At 39.3% G+C, this 24,613-nt stretch overlaps 1 protein-coding gene across 1 annotated transcript; it reads left to right on the top strand.

Moving 5' to 3' along the window:
- The first annotated feature begins 3,772 nt into the window (after positions 1-3,772).
- LOC144702555 (homoserine O-acetyltransferase) lies at positions 3,773-4,874 on the top strand. The gene is made up of 2 exons (XM_078574604.1): positions 3,773-4,090; positions 4,594-4,874. The coding sequence occupies exons 1-2, from the start codon at positions 3,866-3,868 to the stop codon at positions 4,783-4,785; spliced, it is 417 nt and encodes a 138-aa protein (XP_078430730.1). The 5' UTR covers positions 3,773-3,865; the 3' UTR covers positions 4,786-4,874.
- Positions 4,875-24,613: the final 19,739 nt, after the last annotated feature.

The following is a 24,613-nucleotide window of genomic DNA, read 5'->3' on the forward strand; positions in this document are numbered from 1 at the left end:
CAGCTAGTACATGAAATAGGGTCTGTAACGTAGGCCATGATTGCTCATCATTTCATTAACACCTCCCCTTGAGCTGAGGAATGAATCCCTCAGGGGAGACCTTTTTTCATGTTGGCAAGTTGATACCTGGTACGGACGTGTTTGATCTCAATAAGCTTGGACTCTTAACTTGTCTTTAGTGAGATGATATTTGATTTCGACATGTTTGGTGGGGTCATGTTGAACATGGTTTCGGGCGCACTAGTGGCCAATTTATTGTCACATAACAAGGTAGTTGGTTCAGCAAAAGGAAGATCCAATTCCCCCAGAATACTCTGATTCCACAAGCCTTCTCATATGTCCTTTGTGAGAGCATGAGATTATGCTGGAGCGCTTGAGAGGGAGATTACTTGTTGATTGTTGTGCTAGATGATCACGTTTCCACCTAGAAAGGACCGATACTCTGCTAGTAGACTTTGCAATCTACTTGTGAGCCAACATAATTCGAGTGAGAATAAATCAGAAGAAATAATGAATTACCTCGAGAAAGTTGAGGCTGTGGCCAAATGGTGAAATACATGGTAGGCAGTCTACAGGTGCATAAACTGGCTAAGAACATTTATATTTAAAAGAGATGTTAGGCCTTGTATCACCCATATAGATTAGTTTACGAACAAAGTGCTGATGATCCAGTGGATTTGTAATAGGTTCATTGCCATCTTGTTTGACCTTAATGTTTATTAACATGGGAATTTAAACAGGTCGGATCTGGATTCACCATGTTTCATCTAGTAGATCATATATATATTTTTAGATAGTGCTACCACTAAATTAATGAGCCATATCAATGCCTAATTAGTATTCAGTTCTCCCTAGCTCTTAACGTCAAACTGAGAACTTCATTTCTCACTTAAGTGTTCAATACCAACGGTGTCATTCCTTTAATAATTATATAATCTACATACACATCAATAATATTTTTTAATATTGGGACTTACGAGATGAAAAAATTGCGTGATCCCCATTAACTCGGAGGCAACCTAGATATAGTGAACCATTCAAACTATGCTTGTGGAGATTTTTTCAATCAATAGAGCACCTACTGAAGTTGGCACGCTCGCAAGCAAGGAACGCCATATCTCAGTTGTGGTTTTATGCACACCTCTTCATTAAGATGTCTGTGAAGAAATGATTTCTAATACATAATTGAAGGAGATACCAATTGTGGACTGCATCAAAGGGGATGAGAATCCATACGGAATTCATTTGCCATGGGAGTAAACATTCTCATATACCCTTGAGAAACAAGACATGCTTGATAAGGTTCCAATTGACCATCAGCATGATATTTGAATTTCCTAGACTCATTTTCATCCAACTGAACAATAATCATATTACCATAAGCTCACAGGTGTGACTAGTGTTCATGGCTACTATTTGAGTAAGATCCTCTTGGACCGAATTAGGAATGTTGATTTGCTGGAGATGCATGATGAGACTCTCATGCGTAGGCAATACATGATAGTATATACACACTTTGTGAGTAGAATGGGCTCCTCTATCTAGACCTCTCTTCCCTTTGTTCTTATCATATCCTTGAAATATATCCCAATATATTTTTTTGTGGCTTCGTACTTCAGTTTCATTAGTTCCCCTCGTTCTTTAGGATGTCATATTGAGATATGGTTTATGGATTTTAGGGTTTTATGGTTTAGGGTTTAGGGGTTTGGATTGTTTGCCAGGTTTTGATCCAGAAATATAACCTAGATCCATAACTTTCTGAGACCAGTTACCACGCCTCAAAACTCATCACGTAGCAAAAGGTACAACACATTTCACACACCATGCTGCAGCCCAATTCTGTTGCTCGTTGGATGCCAACAATGGACCCCTACAATACGCGCAAAAATTCCCTACAAAATCTTATAAAAGAAGTAGAAATTATTAAGATAAATAAATAATTATTAAATTCATTATATTATTTTTTGATTAATCTGATTTATTTACGATTACTTCCTATAAAATAAAATAAAAACAGTAAATCAATAACTTATTACAATTTTAAAAAAATATTTCTAAATCTGATAATTTATTTATAAAATACCTGCTCTCTATGGATTTGACCCTTGGCTTTGTAAGGAAATTATTACAAATCTTGTAAGTACATGTCTTACGAGAATCAGCATTGATAATGGTGCTGAAAATAGTATTATAGGAGTGGATATAATAATCAGGTTAAATATATTAAGCAGAGTAGGTGGATTATTTTTAGTAGAGCAAACAAAAATTCGTGAACTAGATTAATGCGATTAAAACTCAGAACTCCAAACTTCTGAGCCCAAAAGTTGAAGCTAAATATCTTTTTTATTTATATAAATTTACATTTAAATCATATAATTTAATCATCTATTGTATTTTAAATTAGTAAGCACACACTTTTCAGATCCAAATTTTCTTCTTTCTAGGTTTTCCTCTTTCATACAAGAACACAACGCAGAGGTAACTTTCAGAATATTTTCCACTGATCGCTTCTACGAATAACATATATTCTGATTCAAATTGAATTTATATTCCCCTCTAATTGTCTTATTGAGAAATAAGTGGGGTTTTTTACTGAAATTTTACTCCTCAATATAGTTTCATATGTTGGAAAGTCCATTAAGATCTCTTTTTTAGTTGGAGGAAGAATTGTCATGAAGAAAAATTAGTACTTTAAAATGACACTTTACCAATAATGAGAGTTGGAATTTGAGTGCTGATGTGATATGAGTCTCAGCCCAACATTAAAGAAATTTCACCTTACCACTAAAGAAATTTCACATTAAAGAAATTCCATAAAAGTTATTCAGGTATTTTCTATTATCATTTATTTTCTCCATTATTTAGAGGCAGCGATCCCTGTTTGGGAGGGTATCAAAGAAGAATAAACTGAGTTAGCTGTATTGTTAAGGGTTTTCCTTTTTGTTTTCCATTCCCTCAGCTCCTGGCCTTTTTGCTTCCTTTTATCTTGTCTACCAAGATAAAATTTGGAGTTTGTATCCAGGATATGCAGATGGCATTATCTTCTTAATTTGATACAGGATATGCAGATCTCATTATTATTGTATTTAATACCGATGATGATTTTTATTATTATTATGGAGTTGTAATACCCAAATTACCCAAATGTCATTCATGAAATTGATAATTATGAGAGATGTGTGCTTTCAACTTTTCTTCAGCAGAAGAAATGAACGCTGGGAAATAAAACATATTTAGGCCATCAAGATAATACCTGTGATAAGATTGCAACTAGAGTTGGGATAGTTTTACAGATTGATCACTTAGACATGGATGATGATTTTACCATCGGATAGGAGGCCAAACGAGAAACAGTGAAGAGGTATCTATAAAAACGAATGCATTTTATGATCTATCATAGTGCATCAGATATTTATGTCCAATGTATTATTTATATTGTTTATTTCAACAAGGAGAAAGATGAAATGATGTATCACTCATTCTTTTCATAGAAACTGATATTTTAATGTGTATTTCATTCAAAACGAGGTCACCCTTCTCTAGTAATATAACAAAGGATGATTATTATGTTTATCTATTGCAAATGATACTCACGGTACTTCTTTCTTCGCTGCAAATGTGTTTATAAATTATTCTAGAAAACCTAATGAAATATTTCACTGAAAGCTCTCCTTCTATCTGAGAACAGGGGTTTTTGGTAGCGAGTTTTTAACTTTCACTTTTCAATTTATCTGATTGCTTTTCAATTTTCATGAACCACTTAGAACTGGAGAAGAAAGGAAGGCGAGTGGGGTCCGTAGTACCCATCTGGGCGCCATCCCAATCGGGTGGCTGAGAGGGAGCTCGCTGCGCTATCCAGAAGAAAATGGCGGCAAGGTGGGTCTTGCCGTCGGCGGCGCCGCCCGTGCCGGCTTGCTTCAACACCTCTCAAAGTTCACCGCTCTCAAGTTCTTCAGCAGCGTTCTCACGGGGGAAAGCAGCTATCTTTTTCACACTATCTCCGCCCTCCGCAGGCCGTGAACATCGTCATTGGCAGACCCGCATCATCGCCGCCGGCGCCGGCCCCAGCAACTCTCCGCTCCTCCCTCAGGTTTGCACCCACATGCGATTATCTCATCTCCTTCAAAGTAATTATCTCTTTTCTCTAGATTTCCTCTCACGGGTTCTGATCCGTTCTACTAGTTCTTCTCTTTTCTACCATTCTGTATTCCGCTTTCAACCGGGTTTGATTTCCTTTTAAACCTTTTGCATGAAACCCGCCGTCGATCATGCAATCAGACGTTCGTGAAGTATTTTCTGGGGTGGGTTGAAGATCTGACCATTGCCAGTTTTTTCATCGGCATGCGGCATGCCATTATCTCAGCTCGCTCACGTAATTATCTCTTTTTTCTATCTTTCCTCTCATGGGTTCTGATCCGTTCTACTAGTTCTTCTCTTTTCTACCACTCTGGATTCTGCTTTCAACCGGGTTTGATTTCCTTTTAGACGTTTTGGATGAAACCCGCCGTCGATCATGTAATCAGACGTTCATTAAGTATTTTCTGGGGTGGGTTGAAGATCTGATCATTGTGCTTCTTCGTTTGGTGAGCGCAGGACGACGTGGACTATCTCTGGAAGTTGGCGGTCGGCTCAGTTGCTGGGGCCGCAGCGATAAAGTACGGCAGTGCTCTCTTCCCGGAGATTACGAGGCCCAGCCTTCCGCTTGCGTTGTTCCTTATCGGCCTGCCGGTGGTCATCTCCATCCTTCTCCTCATCAAAGGTAGCACATCCAAGGGGGGAGAGTAGAAAGGCTATCTGTATCCGGCTAAAATTTGACTGTTGATTGTCATAGTTGTATCATCTCTTGGAAATTTACAAAGCGAACCAGTACATCCCCCCCCCCCCTCTCTCTCTCTCTCTCTCTCTCTCTCTCTCTCTCTCTCTCTCTCTCTCTCTCCATTTGAGTTAGAAGAAGGGTATATCCTGGTTTTACAATCTCCAGCAAGTCTGAAAGAACCGAGGGTTGAACACATTGGGTCCTGGGCCACTGTCTGAGTTCATGATTTTCCATGTCGTTCACTTCTGGAGGGATGACTTCCTGGAGTGCTTGGTCTATCCTAGAAGATTTTGATAAGAACAAACTGCCTAAGATTTCATTTTTCCGTATCACTGCCAAATATGGGTCTAATATGAGTTTGCCTTTTTCAGATCAATGATTTATGATGGCATGGAATTTTTATTATTATTTTTGTCGCCTTCAAAAATTAACTTTTTTGTTTGAAAAACAATTCAAACTTTCCACTCATAACTCATGTTATTTTTTAAAGGAAACTCATTCGTCTCCTTTTTCTTCATATCATTTCAGTTCAATGATTAACGATGGCATGGAAATATTTTTTATTTTTGTCACATTCAAAAACTAACCTTTTGTTTGAGAAACTATTCAAACTGTTCCACTCATAACTCAAGTTACTTTTCTAAGGAAACCCATTTGTCTCCTTTTTTATCATCAGTATGGAAATGATCCTTACTCATCACTAACTAGATTTATTTCAGTGAGCAAAGGTTTTACAAATATTATAGTATTACTCAAATATATTTTAAATGGTAATAAAAAAGGTGATAAGAGAGGCTTATAAGATAAGACATAGTGAAACGACAAAAAACAGTTAGGTAAAATGGCGGTAGTTGATGCGTATAGAGAGGATATGAATATTGATATGAAATATAGAAGTTAGGAGATAGTGCTGTAAACAGAGAATGCTCAGTTGAGATAATAAGATAGGTGAGATTGTGATGATGAGTAAGGCGACAAAGATAGGATAGATAGATATGAATAAGTATGTTTACACAAGTGGCTGTAAATATTTATGTAAGTTTATTAACGGTGGGATGATGAAGAAAGTTTCTATGGAAGAATTTAAGAAGTGGTGAATATCATGGGATCTAATTTGTTGAAAGTGGTGAATCTGAAACAATCTAAGTAGAGTGACCCTAGGTCCTTATGTTCCACAAGGACACGGTAATAGCCACTGTGAATTTTCTCAATCCCGTCGTCCAAAATTTTCTCGTACCTGTTTGGCCCACAATGTTTCCTTCTTGTGGAAATTCAAGGTGCTCTCCTATCTTCATGATATCTTCTATCTTCTGGATCTCGAGCCCATTTGTAGGACTCTCATGATAACTTATAGATATTTGTCCAGGATGTCCAATGCCTTTTTTCCTACTTTGGTTTACCATAAAAATTGACATAAGATGGTAGATAGATGTTAGTATTATTTTTGGAGAATCATATACAAATAATCCACTCATGGGAATACTGCTGAGAACATGATTTATCAAAATTAATTTACCTCATGGGCATAATATTTTACATCTCCAGCCTTTGAATTTATGTCCAATGGATGTCAAATTTCCATAAAACTAAATGGCTTTCACTGGACCTGAAAAAACTGGACAACCTAATTATGGAAAAGGAAAATGGCCTACTTTAAAGACTGTTTGTGCTTTGAGTTCCCTAATTTTCTTTCCTTTTGTTTGTTCAGATGCCTTAATAACACTTTTGTCTCTATTTATCCCTCGGCCAAACATGTTTTCATATTGTGTTAGTAATTTCATTATATTAATGATCAATTATTCAATACCATTGATGAAAATTATCCTATCGTATTCAACTAAGAAATGAGAGATAATTGGTGCACTGTGTGTTGCAAAATATTACCAACATTGTTGTACGATATACTTTTTGATATATTGCTAACGGATACTTATTCAGCTAAAATAAAGAGACATGGTGAGTTAGAATCACCTTGAATTAGGCCATCAAAGCTTGAAAAAAAGCAGTTGATTTCCCATGCTCTTATAGTCTCAATCAGTTCAAAAAAACCAAATGTCTTTAGGACCATAAAAAGGAAAATCCACTCTATCCTATCATCAGTTCTTTCCATGTCCAATTACAAAATTTTAATTTGAATCAATACTTTATAGATTGAGCTAATTACTTCACGATGCTCACACTTTCATGAATTGATCTACCTTTACAAAACCAAATTTCTCTTAAGAAATAGGTTTTGGAACTAATAAGCCTACACGTTTGTTCAGGATTTGTGTGGTGATTCTGTATACCACCTTAGAATATAGCATTCCATGCTCCAGAAAAATATTTAAATTAAAAAAAGGTTTGAATTTCATCATACAAATCTTTATGTATTATATGCCATCACATAGTAAAGAAATGCAGTGTAAATATATCCACGCCTGCAGCACTGTCGGGATTCATAGTCTCTAAGCTATTTTTTAATTTAAAATATTTTTTCTGGACAATTAAAAAGTGAATACCATTGAAATACTTCCCCAGTACATTGCATTAGCATGACACCTACTCATGCTACAAACGCATCTATTTCTTGGACAAACGTGTGAGAGAAGGGAGGGTCAATAAACTTGTATTGGATAGAGATTCAATTGTTTGAATGCCGACTGTGCTTCCTCAGACCGCCCGAATAAGAAATAATAATTAAAATCATCCATGTCTCTTGTCCTTGGACTATTACTCCTTTTTTCCTCTGCATCTATGATAATATCAAAATCTCCCCCACTAAATAAAGGCAAAGATGTAGAATTAAAATTATTGGTAAGACTATTCCATGTACCTACTCTTAGTTCTGGATGATAGGATGTGTATAAAATAGTGAGATAATTTGAATTTGTGAACATTCATATATGACATTCAGGTTACAGTCGCATGCCAAAACATCTAGATTTTCCTATTTCATGCACTACACAATTTTGTAGTCTTAATTTAGTTTTATAGCTATTTATTTTTGTGATTTCTAGGAATTTTGATTTTAAATTTAAGGAAATATTATTTTTTCATATATTTTATGTATTAAAAAATAAATTTGGAAATATTCAATGAACTTTATGACTGTTTTGGATTTCTGAAATTTTTGTGTTATGTTGGCAATTTGGAGAGAGAAAGTAGAAGGCTTCAGAATAATTCCACTTCAAATTATCAAAAAGAAGTTTTGGGCAGAAATTTTGAGCTTAGCTTTGTCATTCCCATCTATTTCCATTCATTTGGTTAAATCTATAAAAAGAACCCTGAATTAATGTAAAAGTCATTTTTGAACTCCCTCATTGAGAGGCTAATGGAAAAAGAGTCAGGTTCAGAAGATCTATGAAGTGCTGCTTGGAGAAGATCAAGAGAAAAGAGGAGAGTCTTGCCTGAAGAAGAAAAAATGTAGTGTTCCTGGCAGAACTTAAGGATAATATCATCCTAAAACCTAAGAGTCTGCTGTCATCACCTTTACACTTAGTCTTCTACATTCATCATCACTCCCCCATCTCACTCCATTCACACCACACTATATGTTAATGTTATTATTATTCATCTTATCTTGATTAAAAAATTACTATCCTTATCACTTCCATCACATAACTATCTCATATTTTAAAATATATATCCTCTCACCCCTCTCAAATCACCATTTAGATGAGCATTAGATTCCTAATCTCCATTCCAGGTGGAGATGACCCATACTCATCGCCTACAAGCTAAATTTAGATGACTGAGTACCAACTTCATATAGATTTATTAGTTAACTCAAAAGCACACAAAATAATATAAACCTAATTTTTTTAGTTCCTCGACTACATAAAGCCAAAAATTTCCACTAATATTTTTCACTAAATCTATAATTGTTTTAAAGCACATTAAAAGAAAACTGGATGGAGTAACATAAATCACCAAAAAAGGAAGAGTAGAACGGCTGTGCTAACATATCCCAGTTTGAGTGATACAGAGAGTAAAAAATCTAGTCTCAAAGAAAGGTAGATGCCCTGTGCTTTGAGAGGGTCATATTTGGATCCAACTATGCAGTCAGTTGGTAGGGTAAAGGGGTAAGTGATGTAACACGATGAACGTCGGGATCGAACAGCTCATGTTACACACAGGGAGGGTGAGGGCAGTCATGTCATGTAGGGATGATGACTAATGTGGATGTCATGCAAGTGACGATGCAACGATGAAAGCACTCAGAAGTATAAATCCGGCGTCAACGTACACCAACGACCATTCAGCTACGGTAAGCGTAACCTGGAAATGACATTAGTCTCCCAATGATTCAGACTTCAGGTTGAAGGCCGATGGTGCAAGCACGACAACTGTCGCTTTTGCGCACGCCCTCGACGATCTCAACCAAGGACGTACCGCTTGAAATTCTAATCCTCGGAATGTGATTCCTATCTATCACTAATCTAACCACAACGGTGGAGAAAACGTTTGGAGGCACTCAAAGAAATAATATAACGCAGAGAGGGAATTGATGACTGTACCATGAGCGGTAGGCCCGAGCGGTGTCTGATTCAGAAGAAGTGGAAGGCAAGCAACAAGTAGGCGCGATGACGATGCAAGTAGGTGCACCGGTGCAAGTAGGCACCGCAGCAAACGTAGGCACGGCGACGCAAGTATGCGCAATGATGCAAGTAGGCGCAGCGACGCTAGTAGGCGGCTAGGCATGGCACTTGCACCGCGGCGATAGGCATGGTACTAGTAGGCAGGCGCAATGGCAAGGCACTACGGCGATGGGCGCGGTGGCTGTAGAGACAGACACACTGTCAAAAATGCAGTTACGGGCGCGATGTCGGGCATGGCGATGATGAGTTGGGCTATAGCGGGCGCAGTTAGCATAGAGCTAGATGGTCGAGCGAGCTATGGCCCAGTTATCAGCCAGCGGCTGCGACTGGAGGCTGCGAAGGTCGTTAGGGGTGTTGTGGCCATGGTGGCCTACGGTAGCCTCTAGGGCTGCGGAGGTCGCGAGCTACTGTGGCGGCCGTGGGCGGCTGCGGCAGCTGTGAGCTGTTGTAGCAACCGCAGCTGTTGTAGTGGGAAAGGACGGCTATGCCGGCTTCAGCTGTCGCGGTGACTGCTGCAACCGCGGGCTACTATGGCAGCTGCTGGCTGTTGCGCTGACCTCTGGCTCTTGCGGCGGTCATGGCTAGCTGCAGCAAACCTTTGTGACTATGGCCGCTGGTGGTGGGTGCGGCCAAAGAGGTGGCTGTTTGCGGCAACTACAGTCGGCGTCGGGGACTTTGGGCGGGTTGGCGTCGGTGGCACTTTTTGGCAAAGATGGCGACGGTTTTTGGCAATCTCTTGGGTTTTTTCTCTCTCCTAACTTCATAGTGGCATTTCTATAAATATGGCAAAAACTCAATAAATTACAAAAAAGTAGGAAAAATCCTTAAAAATTACATTTTCTTTAATCTTTTTTCTCCTATCCTCTCCTATGGGCGGCCTCACCTTTTATAGGAGCAAATATGGGCCTTCCCTATTAGAAATAAAGGGGAGAAGGCCCAATTGAAGTAATTCGGGCCCCCTAGTAGGAGAGAGAGAGACACATGGGCTCTCGCACACGCAAATGTTTAGGTCCATCAGCGGTCCAAACACGGGCGAACAAACAAAAACAAACACATACGCGTCCGACATACATGGTCTACTAAACAAGGAAAATGTAAGAAAGTATAATGTCAAACCTTTTGGCCCGTTGACTAGGCTGGGTACTTCGAAGGCTGGGTCTCATGCGTGAACCTCACTCAATGAATTGGTTCGATGGGATCTTCAAAGTTGGATGGTCCCCCATAAGTAAGAGCCCCCTCTGGCCTTAGTGCATTGTCCCAAAACCTAAATGGAAAACATGATACCAAAAAGCAAAGAATACGCATGGAGGATGTAGCTAGCACAAGAAAGGTAGAGCCTACATGCGTCAGGGTGGTACGACAAGATGGGTATCTGAGTGGGATAAATAGGGTGGTGTGGCTGAGAGCATAGTGGGATGGGTCACTAATGGAAACAAATTGTGTGGTAATTTTAATTGTCGTTGTATTTTTAATTTGCCTACAATCAAATAAATTCGATAAAAGTATAACTCACTCAACTGTATAGTTACAGGGACTGGCCTTTAGAGTTGTTTTTAATAATTGAGTTTTTAATTAATAAGCTATAATAAAAATAATATTAAAGATAAATAATATAAGAAGAAATAAGTAATTAATAGGTAGATAGAATATTAAGTTAATAAGAGAACTAGAGAAGAAAGAATATCATATATTATATGTATATATATATTATAGTTAAGGATGATAGTAAGATAATTAGTGAAGAAGTAGAAGGTACTTAATAAGAGCAAGTAGTTTAAAAAGAGTTAATAAGAAAAATAGAGTAGAAGTTTTGATAGCTAGTAAAGTACTTCGATATACTTAGAATTTAAGAATTAGATAGCTAGGGAGAGAGTAGTAATTATCTTCATATAATATACTAAGTAGTTAAGTAGGTATAGATATATCAGGAAACGATAAAGAGGTTAGTTACAGGAATTAAGAAGTATTATGTCTTTTTCCCTAGAGTGACGCATGGCACGACAAGAGGCATCAATTGAAGAGGACGAGAAAAATTTCAACCAATCATTGCAATAAATTGCTTAGATGAGAAAAAGTGATGTAACACGACGATCGGAATTGACACTTCGTGTTACGTTCGAAGGGTAAATACTAAAATGCGATGTTAAATATGTGAAATAATGTATATGATTTGAGAAAATAATAACGATAAGTACGTCAGTTGTCGAATGACCCGAGACGTAGTTCAATTGGATGACACATGAGGGGTTTTGACACGATCAAGTTTCCCAGAAAAGAGACCCACGTGATTGACTCAAGGGGACGACGAAGTGGGGGGTGACCCTCGTCCAAGGATGTCCACACCGTCAAAGAAGATCCCTATTCCAATACGATGGCTAATCCTAAAAAATATCACGTCTTAAACTTGATCACGGCAGCTGAGCAGTGGTAAATCAGTACTGAAAGACGTATCCAATGCTGTAAAAAGAAAGGGGAGGGGAAACAGATGAAACCTGTGCTCCCCCAATACTTGGTAGTCGTGGCAGATCACGAGTGTGTGTGAGAGATGAGGAACCCCGTGGCGAGTGAGAAGCTCTAGATGGAGTCAAGGTTAATGCAATCCGATGCAAGCCGATGGAGCCCATCATGTAGCTACGGACGAGCAACACACAAGGAGATGTGGTTGTTGATATCAATTGCCGAAAGTGGCTTATGAACTTAGAGTGGGATCGAACAGAGTTGAGATGACAATAACATTCATGCCAGTGAACACAACAGCAAAGTTAACAACAAGAATAATAATGACGATTGTCGTCCAAGAAGGGAACCGCACAATCCTGTTAGTCTGATAATTCAACAGTTGATGATCACCCAAGTAGCGCGACCAGCAGATCAACCGGTGGCAAGTGGTGCCACAAGGGATGAAGAAAATAAAATGCAAGATCCTGGTTGGGGCAACTGCGAACGGTAAGACAATAGAAGAAGTTTGACAGCGGGAACGATTTTCTGTCGTCTGTGGTAGGATGCACGACAAATAGAGATAAATGCAGATTATCTCATCCCTCTTTCACAAGTGAGGTGACTGGGAGTGTTGACCAGCGGCTTTTCAGAATCCGGCATTGAGCATAAAAGGGCAAAGGTAAATTTTCAAAATGATACAGTAGACAGTGGAATTACAGTCTACAGACCGTTGGGATTACAACTTGTGCGTGATAGATGATCACCGACCGATTGAAGAATGGTCACGTTGAAGGACTATAGATTTGGTGAAGTGATGAAGAATCCCAAAGTTGATGAAATTCTGGACGACAATTTCTTAGAAGAAGAAAATCTGCAATCCAAATACCCGGCGATGAGAATGATCAGAGTCCCGAATCAACAAGAGTGACCAAATCTTCAATGCAGACAAGCCGATTCGTCGTAGTGTCTTCTAGTAAAACACCAGAATAGGTCGATCACAAAGGATGCTCTACCCGGACAATGACATAAACTCCTCTTCTTCTTGACAAAATATTCTTCTTCAAAACACTAGAATAACTACAGTAACAAAACGAGATCTGATTTTCAACTCAACAAGCCTCCTCTCCCACGTCCACCCCTCCCCCTTCTTACAGAGATGGAGTGGCAGTTGTGGGTGGCCAAACTAGGCCCCCTTTTAAGGGGAAAGCCTATTGGGCTTCCCCTTAAAGGGGTTCTTTAGGGAGATAAGAAGCCCAACATGGCTTTCCTCCCCCTAAAGATAACAACTAATCATAATTAAGATAAAGACCCACGCAGGAGGCCGATACTCACGCTGGAGGGGCCACCTGACAATCCAAAGATGGCGAAAAAGAAAAAAATACATAAATCTACACAACACGAAGTGAGACAATGACGTCGCTTCTCAAACCTGATAGTGGAAGCGTGGTTCTTCACGTCGGCTCAGACTCTGCGAGGTGGCTGGTGACGGGTCAGGGCTCGATCAACTGGATGGTCCTACATCAAAAAGCCTAACCAAACCATGTGATTGATGGATATTATGGGTCATCAAGCCAATCACACTACCATCTTTTAAGTTCATTGAATAAAATATTGACGTTCATTATTATTCCGTGTGATGTTTATAATGAAGTCTATGAATACATGCAATGACTTAGTGAATTAATGATGAGATCATAATACAGTGATCACAGGTCGTTAAACATGTATTCTAAATATTCTTATTCGATGGATAGTCAAGACGGACATCGAATTATTTGGATAGAATAGAACTAGATGATCCTACTTATACGATAAGTATAGCTGATCATGTGGCTATTAGTGTGATGACACTAAGGACAGATAGTGGGTGCTCTTTGGAGAGAGAGTTCACTGAATTGATCCATACGAATGGATCACTGAATTGAATGGACGACTGCATTTTGGCTATGACTTATGAGCCTCTAATCATGGAATTCAAACAAGTCATAGCTCAGATGTAGTAAGAAGTTCATGGAGATGTTTGAGTGGTCAAGACGGGATTGTCCACCCTCGGTATAAGAGGAAATTGACTCAATGAAGATGATGAAGAAGATCCCTGGCCAGGGTAGTGAGGATATTGGAGAAGGAGTTCTCCAATGATCCATGTTATGCAACATTACTAATCGAATATCGAATTAGGGTTTGATGATAAATTGTACCCTAAGTCGTTTGAGTATCACACGCTGCTGATGGATTATATGTATATGGTAACTGATGATGATAAAGGTTCCATGAGAGAGTTCAAACACTACTTGGTATCCTCTAGAGCACAAGGTGTAGCTTGGCGTCCCATAGGTTGGAAACTTAACCTGTTGATTGGGTTAAATGATTCCTTAGTTAAATAATCTATATGACGATTTAGTTAATTAGTAAGGTTGGTCAATAATTATTATTAGGCCATTAAAGTTATTAACTAAAAGGATACATGGACCACGCAGGTCACACACAAAAGGTAATAAGAGCATTGGTGGATATATTTTACTTTGTAGGGTATTTGAAAAAAACTTAAGTGAAATATAAATAGGGAAGGGCCACTCATTTCAGGCACCCAGGGAAACCAGATTTGAGAGCCCCTCCCTTTCTCCACTCTTCTCCACTCAACCAAGGAGAGTGTCTTCAAGGTGAGAAGATCTTCAAGATCTTCAAGAAGAGTTGAAGAAGATGACTTGGAGATCCAAAAGCGTTGAGTGATCGCGTGGATATTTCTAGAGGTCGAACGCGTGGACGGCTTTAGAACGATCTTGGAGCAACAAAGTCAAGGGTGGAATAAGTTCCCCAAAAGAAACATTCGATGTTTTGTTTTAAAGATTGATTATGAATTGATCAACACGCTTTTGCATCCATGGAAATGTGTTTTCCATGGACCAACCAAGTCACAGATCCCAACAGTGGTATCAGAGACAAGTTTTGAGTTCCTTGTTTCGAAGGAAATTGAGAATCGTCCAAAGGAATGTCCAAAATTTGGATTTTGGACCTCCCTATGGACGTTTTCCAACCCCCCAATGATGTAACATGACGCGCTGGGATCGAACGGCTTGTGTTACACCACAAGGGGAGGTGGGCTGATCAGTAGAGAGACAACACAGGGCGACTGCTTCGGTAACGGTGATGGGGTGAGTCTTGGCTACGGCTTGCTATAGGCAACAATGATAGGCATTGGCGGCGTAGAGTGGTGGTTGTTCTTCCTACGGCTACATGTACTTCGCGGCGGTGAACTAGCGGCGACATGTCGTCTCGCAGACGTCTCCCTTGAAGCTGCTTTCAGAGATTGTAGCAGTGGGCATATGATGGCGCAAAGGTGCAGCGACATAGGGTGGCCGTAACGGAAAATGCATCAGACTTCAGCAACAACGGCGGTAGGCGCCGCTACGATGACGTTTGTTGTGAAGTGACTAAAGCTAGCTATCTGTAGATGGAGGTAGGCATCAATGGTGATGACAGTGGATATTCTTCTTGCGGTGGCATGTACTTCGTGGCGGTGAACTAGCGGCGACGGGTTGTCCGGCGATTGCTCCCCTCGAAATTACTCTAGAGAACACTAGGCGCGCGTGTGACGCGTGTAGACACGGTGGTGCAGGGAGGCGCGGCGGCATGGATAAGCACAGCGGTGTAGGTAGGCACGACACTACTTGTAGGCGCAGCGAGACACGCGGGTGCGATGGCGCATGTGGGTGCAACGGCGCAGGTAGGCTTGACAACAGGCTCGGAGGCGATCATGGTGGCGAGGACGGCGGTGGCGCAGGTAGGAGTGGCGACGAGCTCGGAGGCGAGTGCGGTGGTGAGGACGGTGGCGACACAGGTAGGCACAACGACTGGCTCAAAGAAGAGCGCGATGGCGAGGATGGCGGCGTCGTGGGTAGCGAGCGTGGTGGCAAGGACGACGACGACGCAGGTAGGCGTGGCAACATGCTCGGTGGCAAGTGGAGTGGTGAGGATGGCAATGGCATAGGTAGGTGCGGTGATGGGCTTGGAGGCGAGCACATGGCAAGGTTGGCGGCGGCGTAGGTAGGCGTAGCGACGTAGGAAGGCGCAGTGGCGCAGGTAGGCACGACGATGGGCTCCGAGGTGAGAGTGGTGGTGAGGTCGACGATGAGCACAAGGAAGACATGGCGGCACAGGTAGGTATGGCGGCAAAGGTAGGCATGGCGGCAATTGCACCAGCGGTCACGACGACAGAACGTGGTGGCAGCTATGGCCATGGCTGGTAGCTGCAGTTGCAGCTGCAACTATGGCTATGGCTGCGGCGACGGCGACACGACAATGGTTGCGGGTGCGGCTGGCAGTTGGGGTCGCAGCTAGCGGCTAGCTGTTGCGGCTGCGGCTGGTGGCGGTCGACCATGGATGGTGGCTGCAGCCGTGGCTGCTGCTGGCGTGGCCCCGACTTGTGGCCGCGACAACTGCTAGAACGGTCGTGGCTTGTGATTGCGGCCGGCTGCCCCTACGGCTGTTACGGCCACGGCTGTCGCAGTTGTGACTTGCGGCGATGGCTGCGGCCGACTGTGTTATGGCTGCATTCAGCTGTGGCCGTGGGTTGCCGTTGTGATTGATTGCGGCTGCGTCTTGTGGCTACAGGCTCGACTGGCTGCGACCGCAAGTCATGGCCAAGGCTTACGGGTGCGACCCTGGCCAGTAGCGACGGGTGCAATTGCAGCTGGCTGCTCGTCCGCGGCTGGCTGTGACATAGTAATTCCACGAGCGGTGACGGGGGGATGCTGGCGATGGCGGCAGCGGAGCTCCGACGAGAGCGCGATGGAACCCTAATCTCCCTCCTATCTTCGAAGGGGCATTTCCATAATTCTCTCAAACTCTAGTACTTAACTAAAAAAAACACCTAAAATAAACCAGGAAAACTCATAGACTACATATTTGCAAATCTTTTTTCTTCTCTTTTTTCCCTATCTTCTGCGATGGGAACACAACACCCCCCCCCCCTAGTACGGGAAATATGGGCCTTCCTCCTTAGAAACAAAGGGAAGAAGGCCCAAAAAAGCTTCATAGAGGGCCCTAATAAAAAAAACTCCACATACACGCCCATCCTTGGGCTCGCCTATGCACAAAAATGAAGGACCATACCTGGCCCACACATGTGAGAACAAAAAATAAGAAACTAGGTTTTCGAGGCTAGATGGTCCCCCAATCACCCAAGGGCACCCAAGGGGGCCCACGGCTGCCCAAGGGCAAACCAAAGGCGCCCAAGGGGCCCAAGGGTCCAAGGGCGTCCTTAGGGGACCAAGGGGCGCCGAACGACCATCACAACCGTGCACGTCCATGCAAAAAAAATATATTTTAAATCCACAAAAAGATATATATTCCTTTTAAATACTTCTTAAGTAGTTTATTAATTTAAATAATTTAGAAGTAATTTATTAATTTAAATATTTTAGAAGTAAATTATATAAAGGCTAAATAAATTACAAAAAATTCTAGAAAAATTCAAGAAAATAGTTCTTAATTTATTAACTCAAATGAATAAAAAATATTATTTGAGGTTGATAAAATTATGAAAAATATAATTTTAGATTTATGAAAAATAGTTAAATTATTATGGCCTGCAATAAAATGCCATAAATTATTTAAAATATTTAAATAATTATTTGTCGAATTTGAAAGCATGAAAGTCCTGTTTCTTTATTAGAATTTTTGTTAGTGTTTGAATAATTGTGTTATATTGCATTTGTCATGTGATTTCATTTGTGATATAAATATGTGGCATGATGAATGAGTTGTGGAAAACCAAAACTTAGATGGACTAAATGTAGGTTCCATTAAGTTAATGGACCAATGTGATTGGAATGTGAAGTTGACTATATGAGATAGTCAACTTACACTCACACATGTAAATTCATACACCACACATAAGTTAGGGTATATCTTAATATGAGATAATACATGTGTATATGCCATCAAAGTGACCATATCAGATCCCTCTTTCTAAAATCTGAGCCGCAACAGAAAAGTGAAAAACTTAAGCGTGGTCCTCCTTCGTTATAGTCTTAGGATCCAAGTCCCCATTAAGCTTGGTTGATGGAGTCAACTCCAGGCCTAATTCTTCGGGAGGAGGAACTAAGAGCTAGTGTGTGACACACTAAAGGAATTGTGTAATTTGGTGGGGGTATACTCCAAGATTTCACGCAAATCTATTTTTCCTCAAGTAACAATGGTATTGCTTAGACCAAACTCAGTGGTTGGTGGGGTATTCTCCAGGACGCATGAGCGTTGGGGACCAAAATATGATTGGATATTGCAAAGAGTTGCAAGTCCCATGAGATGAGTGTTTAATAATGTATATTATGATTGGTGGGGGTATACTCCAGATCTATAAAAACTTTTGTTTTCCTTGAATCCTCAGAGTTAACTTATGCCTTTACCTGACTTCCAAGTTTATCTTGACTTAGAATGAATGTTAATAATTGGCGATTGAATTTCCGGATTTATCTCTTATTACAAAGACTTTTGTAACAGTCCTTCCATGTTTTTCGCATTTTATTATTATAGAAAAGTATGTGCAGGGAAGAAGGAGGTTACTGCTCGGTCGATCCTAAAAACCTCGATTAAACTTCTTATCTCCGAATCCATCGGCCAGGATTGACCGAGCCAACGGCCCAGATGCAGCCACGTCACCGCCAATGTTTCTATTTAAGCCGTTCTGCAGAGCCCTTCCGTTCATCGTTACGTCTTCCTCTTCAACTGTTTTCAAAAGAAAACTTGTTCCTCTTCCCACGACGAAGGCGGCGCCGCCGTTCCGTTCCGACGACCGGACGACGCGTTGCGATGGCGGAGATCGTCGTCGTCACCCCAAACCCGTCGCCGTCGTCGTCATTGTACGTGAACGCGGAGGACCATTTCATCGTCGTCGTCATCCCGCAGTTGGGAGACGACGGCAGCGTCTTCTCGTTTCTCGCTTTCTGCATTCCTAAAATCCTCCGTTGATTGATTTCAACTGTGATTAAATCCTTCCATTTCTCCTCTTCCTTCTCACTTCTCTTTCTTCTTCTTCTTTGGTTGTCACCCAGAGTATCGTGTACAGCATTTCAAGGTTTAAAAGTTTTACATGAAGTTCTTGTTGGAATATGTGTGGGCTTCAAAAAAATTATTTGAATGATGTTATATTTTGGGTTTTTTGTGTTTTTTGGCCTTTTGTATGTCATATTCAGTTAGATTATTAACCTTGAGTTAATATCTTCCACCCAGTTCAAATGTTATAATTTCTCAAATGGCATTAAACCATTCAACTAATAATTCAGGCTATTTCTCATCTTCCTTGTACTTATTGTTCTTCTTTTCAACTATTCAACTAGTGGAGAACAGAAGTTAATCTGTTTTTTTCCGAGTTCCCCTTTGTTAGTTTTCTATCTTTTGACTTGTCGTTCTTTACTTATTTATTTCTCTTTAAAAAAGTAAGATTGTATACTAACTTGTATGGGGATCATTCCCAGAAAGTTATTCTATCGTTATATTTTCTCACTTTTGGATGTTCTCTTTTCCCTTCTTCCACTTTCGTATTTACACATCTCTCTCCTAAATAAAATCCAAGTTTTATTACATTTATTAATCTCCCCTTCTTTCACCCATTTTCTACCATTTTCTCCCTAACGATACGTCTGGTCAGCATTGATCAATTCGTATAATGGTAGTATTTGTATTTAATCTCAATATAATACACAATTTCTTACTTTATACCTAAACCTCTTTAATCTCTTCTTTTATCTGATTTCTTTGATATCCCTAGTTCACTAAAATTTCTTTCAACATTTAAAACCCTGTTTTCACAAAATATTGAAGTTTCTCTTTGTGTTTTGCATTTTTAATGATCAACTTTGATGTCATCGTGATGCTTTAATGGTCAAATAGGCTTTTTGGCCTGATTCATAAGGGGATGGGTTTCAACTTAGTAGAAAGGAGACATACCAATGATACGACGTGGAAGTTATTCCAAATATATTTAAAAACTAATTGAGCAAATAGTTTCATCTATGGGTCTGGTACTCTTCCACTATGACTTCTACTTTCTACATTATCTCCCTAATTGAGTGCAGTTTGTTAACTTTTGATAAGGCTTTGAATCTATCACATGTGCAATATCTCCATTGGTGTCACACAGAAATAGAATCATATTTTATCTTTTGGAGACATAAGTCTTCTCAAGTTGATGATAAAAATATTCACATCATTCTACTGCTTATACATCTTAGAGCATAGGCCAAAATATTATTTGTACACACCATGTTGTGCATCATGAATCTCATTATGATGGGACCATATAATGTTTTTCAATTTGGATCTCTTTTTAGGAGTATGTACTAGATTATCCTATATATATAAACTCTACGTTATCAAGATGAGACATCTTTAAAATCTATAAATCATTAAGCCTTTTTGGTGATGGTTTCTATGTTCATGGATTCGGAGAATCATACCATTTTTCTTGACCTATTTTCTGTTAATGTTTCCAAGTGATTTCTGATTCATTCCTGGGATTTTCTTGAATTTTCTGTTAATTTTAAGCGTGAAATAATTATTTTTAAATGAAAATGGCAGGTTTAAATTTTAATTTCGAGGTTAATTGTTATGGGGATGAATTACTGAATTTTAAAGAATTTTCTAGACTTTTTAAGGACTTTTTGGGATTTATTTAAGTGAGAAATGAATTTTTCTAGAGGAAAAGGATATATTTATAAGGAGAAAACGAGTTTTAAACCAATTTTTTACTCTTCCAGGGCCTTTTCATAATTATGAGTTGCAATTATGTCCCTAAAAACAGCTCTCTGTAGTAGCATAGACACATTATGTAAATTTGGCAAGGACTTGACTGAAAATGAGCAGGGTATTTTTGTGATTTTAGGAAAAATCAGAGGAGAGAGAATGCGCAAGGGGCATATACACAATTACTTTTGGGCGGCGTCAGGCGGAAATTTCTTGTTTTTAAGAAGGACATTAATGCAAAATCGCCAGAGAGATTCTTGGGCGGTCGATGTGGCCTCGTTTCGCCCGTCGGATTAGAATCCGACGGCACTTGATGATGGGCGCCACCGGGAGGTAAGTTCACCACTTGCGTGGCGCGTACAATGCGCACACACGGGTGTTGACGTGGTGTATGTGATTGGTTTGTGTAGTGACAGGAATGCACCTTATGTGCATCGAAAAATGCACCAAGCCCCATTTTCTGATCTTTTCTTCTTTGTTTTTATTTTTCGCCCGGGGGTACGTGGCGCTCAGAGATCAAACCTGAAAAAGTAATTTAAAATGTGCCCGCCAATGAGAAGATGACACATCATGGTGTGTTTCAAAATAAAATATTTAAATAAATGGATTTAAATCCAATGGTTAAAATTAGTTTAAATTCATTTATTAATAAATTTTGATCCTGAAGTCCGATTGAGATGATTTTTTTATGGATTTGCTCGTCTTGATCCCCTCTTTCTATCTATATGATTTTACCATTCAGATCAAACATACATTGGTAGATACAAATTAATTATTAATTAGGGGTAAAATAGTAATTTTTACCATTTAACCTAAGTATAAAAGCCGAATTTCGAGAGGAGGGGTTCATTCTTGATGGTGCTCTATCACAGCTGCAAGAAAGAGAGGAGCTCCAGCTTGGATCAACCTATTTGGTACTTTTTCCTTCTTTGTATTTGAATTTTTGGTGTATTTTTGATGATGTTAGTTTAATTTCTTGATTGTTCTTCTTGATTCTGGTCTGAACTTCTAAATCGCTTGGCTTGAGCGGCATGTACAAGCCTTACTAGGATTGAGAGGAGAAATTGAGAGATTTACTTAGCTACTCCAAGTGCACATTAAAACAAAACTATAAAAATAACTTCGATTTCTAGGAGATTAAATTTCCCTTTTTATCATCCAATAGAGCAGTTATTTTTGAATTATCAAGCCTACAGAACCAACCGAAACAAATCAAAAATTTCTCCTCTCAACCTCTCTAATTGACCCCTTTGACCCTTTTGTTTGGTTCAAAGAAGCCAATTTAGAGCCCCATATTCTTCTATTCCTCTCATCTCTTCTACCCCCCTTTCTAACTTCCTTGTCTAATTAGGTTGATTTGATCTTCATTGAAGATCCAATTAACTCTAATTAGGGTCAAATTACTCCAACAGATCATCAAATTGGATTCCTTACTAGCTTCCTTTGGACGATACCTTTACTTATCACTACACATCTTAAGTAGGGTTTTTATAAATTGTATAAGCTGAAATTGACAACGACAAGGGATAAAAATTTAGAAAAATTTACCTCTATTTTTGGCTTATCAATATTCCAACTATGTCACTTGATTCTCTCAAATCACTTTCGGTAGAAGTTCTTTGACAGAAATTTCTTTACTTATGATAATACTCATATATCATTTCAGATGAGTATAATGTCCTCTAAACAAAGAGATTCAGCATGCTCCCACAGGTCTTTATGTATATCTTTAGGTCTCATCTCCATTATTAATAAAAATATGAAATTCAGTTGATAAAAAACTCATATTACAAGTCACGGCAGTTTTCTTCATTTCATAATTGTAACCTCACTATTTGCACACTTTGGATGCATAACCTTTTGGGTTCTACGATAACATGCACTTTTTAATAGATTAATATGATGATATTTACATGTTTATTTGTATGCATGTTATCAAGCCTAAAAGGACCAAACTATTTTTAGGAGAATGATGATACTGCATGAGAGAATTTATTTTTAGCTTTTTGATTTTATTTGATTTTCTATGAATTTTTTAAAGAATTATAGGCTCAAAATGCACTGTGCCACAGGTCACCAGTGAATTCATCAAACAGAAACCAGTCATTTGATCTAGTTAATGCTGGGCCTCAACCTATCATCGTGAGAAGATGCTATTATGTCATTGCTAAAAGCAATACCATAATAACTAATCATTATCTCATTTGGCCTGTTTATTTTATTCACAGAGGTGATGTGGCCCAAACAAAAAAGGCTGTACTTTTTTGCAATAAGTGATATGTGAAGATCAATAAAAGCTAAAATAACTATGGATATTTTATTACCCTATTTTTTCATTGGTCCACAAAAGTGCCAACCTTGCGTGTCACTAATTTGGCTCCACTATGTATACATGTGGGCCACACATGTATTCATGGCACCAATCTATGCTTTAGTGATTGGATCAGATGGCATGCTATCTGACTTGGCACCCAAAAATGTGTTCTCACATTTGAAGAGAGATATTTATGAAGTTTTACCATTTTCTTCTCGTCTTATTTGCCCATGGAACATGTAGTGAAATTAGGGCTTTAGATCGAGAGGAAAAAGATAAGTTATCAACCAGTCATCAAGGAATCTTGGCAACATTTAACGAAACAAAGCGTAGATGGCATGAAAGATACAACAAAGCCTAGATGAGGAGACATACGATTCTGGATTAAATTAAATGCCTAGAATTGTCCAAATTTTGGGCTCGATATCCAACGATTCAAAAGGCTATTTGAGCTGAAATTTTAGGGCCTCTTCATACTGATATCATCTATCAATCTTTACAGTTGGATATAAAGCTGAACTACCAGATCTTTGTAAAAAATATCTTTAAACTCACTTCCTTCTAGAGAGGCAGACTGAAAGAGAGTGAGGTTTTGAAGGTCCACTAAGGGTTTTCTTAATTTCTTGAATTCTTGAAGAAGGGTCACCAGATAAGTGGGAAGGCTGATCTGCATCAGGAAATTTCCATGATTCCGATGGAACATGAGGATCTAAGGTTAGTCTGTAGCCTTAGATTGGAATTATCCATCACATTCATCAGTTAGATTCATACCTATTTCATCTCCATCCATCATCATCCCTCACCATCCATCATCATCCATTACCATCTATCATCTACGTTACACATCATCTACATCCTGTGTTTTATCCTCCATTTTAATTATAAACCCTTAATCATTATCTTCCTCTATCTATCTCACTCATCTCTGAAATCCACCATCCTCACCTTATGTCTTCATCGATCTTAGTCCTTAAAGTATATTCATCATATTCACGTCACCATACCTATTTCTCTTCTAACATACCATCACACCTTAATAATACTTTATATATTTTCTCTCATCACGCGGTTTCCATAACTTGCATACCTATTACCCTATATGTGTCCTTTCTCATCGTACCTGAATCATTATCTAGACATACATAAATCCCTAAGATCCCTTCCCGCAGAGACAACCCATACTCCCATGCTCATCTACCAGCTATAATTATTCCGTGAGTATTGAATTATAAATGTTATTGATTAAATTAAAATAAAAAATGAAATCATTTTAACCCTAAATTTGAGTCTATCATTGTCTCATACATACCTTTGTCGATTTCCTCGATTCTATAATCATAAAGTGCTTCCACAGTGAGTACTCAAGTTAACTTTATCATATAAGCTAGTGAGAACCATTTTTCTATGAATTCTGATTTCACTTCTTTAACTTCTCTACCGGCATTGATTTTTATTTAAGGATCCGCTTATACCCTAGGCAGGGTATGCTAAGTTGCAAACTTGATTTTTAGGTTCATGGACTTACTCATTTTAGCATCCATTGGTTTTTACTATTCTTAATGTTAGAATATCCTTTTCATATGTTAGTTATCCCCAGCTTAGAAAAAAAGAGCCTCAACATTTACATTAATCGATGTGTCCTACATACTGATCAAGTTTTTTAGTTGTCTTACAGACATATGATACATGTATTCCAATGGTATCTAAATATATTTTCTAGAT

This window comes from Wolffia australiana, chromosome 1 (assembly GCF_029677425.1).
Source record: "Wolffia australiana isolate 7733 chromosome 1, ASM2967742v1".
NCBI lineage: Eukaryota > Viridiplantae > Streptophyta > Magnoliopsida > Alismatales > Araceae > Wolffia > Wolffia australiana.

Bases quoted from the DNA above. Each gene is read 5' to 3' on its own strand.
- LOC144702555 (XM_078574604.1), top strand. From the start codon at position 3,866: ATGGCGGCAAGGTGGGTCTTGCCGTCGGCGGCGCCGCCCGTGCCGGCT. The intron at 4,091-4,593 runs GTTTGCACCCAC...TGGTGAGCGCAG, and splicing joins ACTCTCCGCTCCTCCCTCAG to GACGACGTGGACTATCTCTG.